This window comes from Pundamilia nyererei, unplaced genomic scaffold, assembly GCF_000239375.1.
Source record: "Pundamilia nyererei isolate P.nyererei 1_Seehausen unplaced genomic scaffold, PunNye1.0 scaffold00050, whole genome shotgun sequence".
Classification (NCBI taxonomy): domain Eukaryota; kingdom Metazoa; phylum Chordata; class Actinopteri; order Cichliformes; family Cichlidae; genus Pundamilia; species Pundamilia nyererei.
Genome location: NW_005187451.1, coordinates 2,207,815 through 2,212,446, shown reverse-complemented (window position 1 = coordinate 2,212,446; position 4,632 = coordinate 2,207,815). Strand labels below are relative to the sequence as shown.

The following is a 4,632-nucleotide window of genomic DNA, read 5'->3' as shown; positions in this document are numbered from 1 at the left end:
TGTGCTACCTTGAATATTTAAGATTACTTACAAATTTGTGTGCACTGATCTGCTCTCAGCACGGGAGTGACAAGAAATGGACTGGATTTAACTACGAGACCCAGTAGAGCTCGTATAAAATCTGATGTAATCCTGAGTGTATTATTACACAACATAAGGAAAAAGAACTTATGAGTAGTTTGGTGCACTGGCTGTCAGTAGGTTTCCCAGACGTGGACTAAGTCTAGTCCAAGACTAAAAGAAACATTCAGTGAAGACGTCCACTTAAAAACAGTTTATGGTCTATAACTGTTAGTAAGTTGGATCCACGTCTGGCAGCGCGAGCTGTTCAAGTATTTTTAGTAGCTCGCTAAACTGAAGTGAGAATGCTGAAAAATGTTGGAAAATGTTCAGTGTTTTTCTGTAAAGGTGCTTTTTAGTTCAAAGTCAATGTGCTTAAAGTGAATTTTCTTTAGTGTGAATGAGCGTGTTTCATAAGGCGGGGGCTTAAGTGTAGGTGTTAAACAATACATAGACCAGAGAACACAGTGTTTATGGGCACACGTGCTTTGAATAGGGCCCAGTCAAGTCGAGTCCTGGATTCACATGCATAGGCTACACACACACACACACACACACACACACACACACACAGAGCTACAGGTGATGTACTTCCGTTTGGACTGACTTTGATTAGGGCTCAGGGACACTAATGAACCCTGAGCTCTGAGCTTTAATGACCACTTAGCAGAGACGGCCTATTCAAAAGCCGCTTACAGTTATACGGGAGTAGTAAATTTCAAAGCCCGACGTGGGTCACATTACCAAGGTGTTTGAAACTATGTTAATGTCCAAATGATATTTTCAATGATGGACTTTATGCTTCCAGTTCAGTCATGTTTATTTGGTAGAGACTAAAAGTAAAACTTTCCTGAATTAATATGAAGAAATTATCGTTTTCAAGCTGTCACTTTTCCTTCACTTTCAGACATCAAGCCAGCCAACGTATTCATCACAGCTACTGGAGTAGTTAAGCTAGGAGACTTGGGACTGGGGCGATTCTTCAGCTCTAAAACAACTGCTGCTCACTCGCTGGGTAAGTTATAGCACTCTGTACATATGTGGATACACCAACAACCCCCACTGCTCAGTAATCTCCCAGTGTTGGATGTGTTTCATTAGGCACGGGCAGCTCAGAGCCATGTGTCATGTAGTCATTCTGCCTGCGCCGTTCTGTGCCCGGCACCTCCGCTGGCCACTTAGCTGCTTCCTGTTACCTTGATCTTTAACCCTGACACAGATGAAAACTGAGGCTGGCGACACAGAGGTCCGATTGAGACTGCGCCGCTTTACAATCGCGGTTATTGTAGAGTTGATGGGTGTTTGTGTCACAGAGGAAATAAAACTGCGTTATTTTTGTTTCAGGAACTGTCATTGAAGCCGCCGCAGTAATTAGGTCTTTGTCCATTTGGTTAATTTTAAAATGTGACATATCATATAGCCACATGACTGCAGTCAGTGCAATAGTTTTTATTGTTAAGGAACAGCACGGTGTTGGGATGACCTGACGGCCAATAGTTTGGTTTTTAGCACAAAAAAGATTCTTTGCATTCAAGTTATTAGTTTTCTGCACTGTTTGGTGTTTTTAGTCCGTCTCCTCTTTGTGTGTGATAGACTTCATGAACAGATGCGTCACTATTTTAAATCTGGAACATGTCAACAGGAGAGAGGACAGCATTGTGCTGAGTGTGTTTAATAAAGTCTATATTTTAGTGTAGACACAGAGGCATGCTGGCAATCTTCCCCAAGTAAGAAAAAAATTCTCTTTTTTAGAATAATTATTGGTTAAAATTCATACAAAATTCCCATTTTTTTTGTTGTGGTGTTTAAACGCAGCATCTTAGCAACAGCACATACAAATAAGCGACTGCTGCTTATTTCATGCAAATGATTTTAGATACTTTATTGAGTGTTTTAGAAATATAGCCCAGAAACTGCACGTGTGTTCTTTGTTGTGTTTGTCCGTCCTTTTTCTGCATGTTCTGTATTAAAATGGTCAAGTGATGTGTTGCACTGCTTTAGTGAAATAGTCTAATGCCCAGAAAAATATAATAAAACGTGTTACTGATCATTGATGGGACTCGGGAACACTGGTTATAACTTGGCCTTTCTGCGGTACATGAAGGTGCTATCCAGTATCCCCTGGGCAATTTCAGATACTTCATAGATTGGAAAAAGTAGGAAAAAAGAAGAATTCCTTGGACAAATATAAGTACTGCCGTTCACACCGTCTCACTTCCCTATGTCAGACTGTTATTACCACAAACAGCGTGCTATTCTCAGCCTCGTACAGCAGCGGCTCAGCCTTTGAGAAAGTGTGAATCACATGATCAAGTCAACAGGAGCCCTATCAGCTGCAGTGCCTGCAGAGCGGGGTGAAAGCGCCTGTGATTGCTCATTAAACGCTGAGTCCACAGCGCCCTCTTTAGGCCGACAGAGGACAAGCAGAGGGGTCAACTTGAATACCCCCATTAATCTGATGCTATCAACATATTTCTTTAGATTTAAGTATGCAGATAATATTTTTATAATGTTTTTTTGTTAATTCTATAATATTATTAATTAAAGTTCATACAAAGTGCAGTAAACAACAAAACTAAATTAAATCAAACCTTGGCATAAATATATTTAGTTCCATCTCTCCAGGGCTGTCTCATGGTCTTCCATGAATTTGAATAAGCTTGTGAAGGATACATGTGAGACGTTTGAAAGATTAATTGCACACATGCAGATATTTATGTATGATCTCGTTCTATAGAGGCGTGTAGCGTCTATAGGTTAGTGAGACCTGCCCACATTAAGGACTAGGAGCGTGTCGTGCTGTCTCCTCTTTCTTTGCCACCTCTCTGGCTATAGCTTTTCTCCATCCCTCCCTCTGGTGCTTTGACTTTAGTCAAATAAGGATGAAGGTGTAGGTGAAGGAGAGAGATGGAGAAGGTGCGAGGATACTAGAATCTGAGAGTAGAAGGGAACCAATACTGAAAGAGTGAAGTGAGAAAGAGAGGAGAAAGCAAAATGTCACAAAAGGAAAAAAGCATAAGAAATGAAGAAAGGGTGACAAAGAAACAGAAAAAGAAGTGTAGATGTCCCAGGTGTTAGAGAAGAGTGTGACAGAGTGACAGAAGAAGAGGAGAAAAAGGAAAGAAAAGTTAGTAGGAGCAGAGTAAGAGCAGAATATGACAAAAGTGACAGGAAAAATGGAGGAGAAGAAGGAACGCGAGAAAGAAGGATGGAAAGAAAAACTGTGAGGAAGAGGTGTGTGTGTCTGTGTGTGTGCGCGCAATCGCGTGGGTATGTAATGAGCCCAGCCACACAGCTGAACAGTAGAGCAGGGCGGTGGAGCTGAGATGGAGGTCCAGGCATACAGCCTGTCAGCTCCTAGGCTTTCAAGTCAGCTGCAGACCCCCTACACACACACACACACACACACACACACACATTTTCTCTTTACACTCTTGCCCACGCTGAGAGAGACAGTCTTTTTGTCTCATGTATGGATGTGTCTGTGCACACAGATGCACATTCATACGGTCTGAATTTATGCACACGCTCATGCAGGGGTAGATAATCATGCAGAAATTTGCAATGTGCGTGCACATTAATGTGCACAGTATCCAAACTTCCAGATATAATACCAACCAAAAAAATCTAATCAGTATTAAGAACACCGAGCTGCTGAGGTTACTTAGATTTAAGGTGGATACTTGCATTTAAGCAAGAAAACGATTGAAAGAAAGAGCAGGACCGGGAAGAGGAAGTGAATAACTACTTATTACTGGCAGTAATATAATATACCTGTAATTAACACCTGTAATGAGAAAGGTGTTAACGATGAGTTCTGGTGGTGAACGAGGAAAAGGAAAAAACAGAAGGGGAGGATCGCATAGGTCGATGTTGGAAATGATTTTGGGATTTTACGCGTTCATATAAAGCCTTGGTTATGTTATAAAAGCGGGCATAAACACAGAGGCATAATATAAATGCAAAGAAAACCATAAAGGGTTCACTGGTGTGGGGTTGGTTCAGAACGGCTGCTAATGAGAAACGCAGCGATAGCTTTGGAGCGGCACACAGATTAGAGGAGGGTTACCCTGGTAGTGTAAATGCTTTACTTAGCATTAATATGACAGTGTTACAAGCTACAGTGAGTGCAGTCTAATCAATAGTTGTATCTAAAAGGGGACGAGCTTTGGTTACATTTGCAGCAGATTCACGAGTGCACGGGCTTTATTGTGGATGGCTTCTCACCTCCTATACAACACTTATCCTGTTAGGCAGAGAATACAGTGTTGTCATTGCTATTCACAATAATGGAAATCAATCCCAACATGACTTTCAATTTATTTGCATGAATAAGTAATGTGGCCTTAATTCAGCTTGCTGAAGGAGCCGAGCCGCCGCCGCTGCCTTTTTTATGCCACTATTAGCATAAGAGAAGCTCATTCTTTTTAATCAACTAATAATGAATGTTAAGGGAGCCTGTTCAGACCGCACCATGAGACCTCACACACACACACACACACACACACACACACACACACACACACACACACACACACACACACACACAACCTGATGACCAATTAAAACAGC

The 4,632-nt window shown here is 41.6% G+C and overlaps 1 protein-coding gene across 1 annotated transcript in view; it reads left to right on the top strand.

Moving 5' to 3' along the window:
- The window catches only part of nek7 (NIMA-related kinase 7), a 63,496-nt gene that overhangs the window by 45,289 nt on the left and 13,575 nt on the right, over positions 1-4,632 (top strand). The window contains exon 6 of the mRNA XM_013910856.1: positions 968-1,075. Within this exon, the coding sequence (XP_013766310.1) occupies positions 968-1,075 (108 nt within the window). The remainder of the gene's footprint in view (positions 1-967; positions 1,076-4,632) is intronic.